The 1551-nt window shown below is 46.7% G+C and overlaps 1 protein-coding gene across 1 annotated transcript in view; it reads right to left on the bottom strand.

The window, feature by feature from the left end:
• The window catches only part of T265_13851 (hypothetical protein), a gene marked incomplete at both ends in the record, with an annotated part of 14598 nt that extends 13643 nt beyond the window's left edge, over nt 1–955 (bottom strand). Inside the window, one exon of the mRNA XM_009170864.1 lies at nt 828–955. Coding sequence (XP_009169128.1) covers nt 828–955 — 128 coding nt within the window. The remainder of the gene's footprint in view (nt 1–827) is intronic.
• Nucleotides 956–1551: the final 596 nt, after the last annotated feature.

The following is a 1551-nucleotide window of genomic DNA, read 5'->3' as shown; positions in this document are numbered from 1 at the left end:
TACGGAACAAGTCGCCACATGTTCCAACCCCCAACCTGGAGGGCCAGGAGACTGTGTTCGTCAGACCTCTAACCATTGACCAACCTGGTATGAGAGTGAGTGAGTGTCGCGCGACATTCTTCAGTATAGCTCAATGGGTCGCTGAGGTGCGCAAACCGTCACACCACGGTAAGGTCCAGTCCGTGCAACCTACCACGGTAAGGTCCAGTCTCTTCGTGCAACCTGAATCGGTGCTGGTTTCCCTGGCACACGAACAAACCAAAAACTGTTTGGTTCGAAATAACGGAATACCGGGTCTCACCAAACCAGTTTTCTCGTTTTTTGCCTTGTCAAGCGCCAGTAGTTGAACAGCTGACTGGTCAGGTGGTATCAGCCCAAATGGCAGTACCGTGTAGAACATTTATCAGTGATAAGCTAGCGGTTTACCGTAAACGTGATGAAACACAAACCCGTTAAGTGCATTGAGCTTTAAAGACTGGTATAATCGGAAGGAAGTTTCACGTGACACTAGTGAAAAATAAGTTGAAGTTTAAAAAAAATCGTTACTGCTATAGAGCAATCGGTACACGAATTTTAAAAGGGAAGGCATTTCAACGCGTGTTTCGATGCACTGACCACAGGAACAGCCTATACTGAAATGGGCCAGTTGTTCGATGCGAATAGGGACCAAATTGGTCCGTTACACCTCATTGGAGTTACAACTAAGATGACCACACAATCGGTATGAAACACGAACTCACTGTGACTTTAGACCTGCGTAACGTGACCAAATAAGGGTGAATAAATTGCGAAATGTGAAAAAATCGCTCAAATGATGGTGTACTCACTTCAAAATATCCTTTCCGAAGAATTGAAAATCCGGGGGCCATGGTATGTCACTGGTGTGTTTCTTACTGGCCCATTGGAACCGCGTAACAGTTAAGTAATTCACAAGTGCATCCAACCACACGTAAACCTTAGAATAAGAGTGAAAAACAAAAACAAGTCACAAGGTCCGTAAAAAAGCGCATGAGCGAACAGGGCAACTTTTGGCGTCCCACTGTAACTCATTTCGTAGGAGGCATCTGGAGTGCCTGTGAGGCGTTCAAAGAGCACGCAACATATTTTATCGCATATCTTAATTCCAGACTTATGAACAAAAAATTAAACTTATTTACTGAGGGGAAGAAATCTTTTGGTCAACAAACCAGATCATCATCATCATCATTGTCAGCTGCAATAACCGCGTACTCGTCGTACTGTGGTTGTAGCTGCCACAGTTTCGTTCACCGATTATGTGGGGGGAGGGGGAGGTAGCTGCGCATTGCAGGCGGGAGCTGATACATTGATGCATAAATCCAGCACTGTCAGTGGGCTGTCAAGTGGGGGGTGGAAAAGGAGCTATGCATTGAAGGCAATAGCTTGGATGCATGAGCGCCATTGAGGGCGCGACTGGGCCATGTCCGATAATGTCTCTAGCCATTGATGTGGCCCGTCTCGGGGTCCCCATCCAGGAAGACGGCAGTGACCAGCGCAGCTGAGTTTGCTGGTAATGGCTTTCATACTTCGCTG

The sequence above is a fragment of the Opisthorchis viverrini genome (assembly GCF_000715545.1).
Source record: "Opisthorchis viverrini unplaced genomic scaffold opera_v5_106, whole genome shotgun sequence".
Classification (NCBI taxonomy): domain Eukaryota; kingdom Metazoa; phylum Platyhelminthes; class Trematoda; order Opisthorchiida; family Opisthorchiidae; genus Opisthorchis; species Opisthorchis viverrini.
The sequence above is the reverse complement of the archived record's forward strand: the minus strand, read 5'-3'. Positions and strand labels throughout refer to the sequence as shown.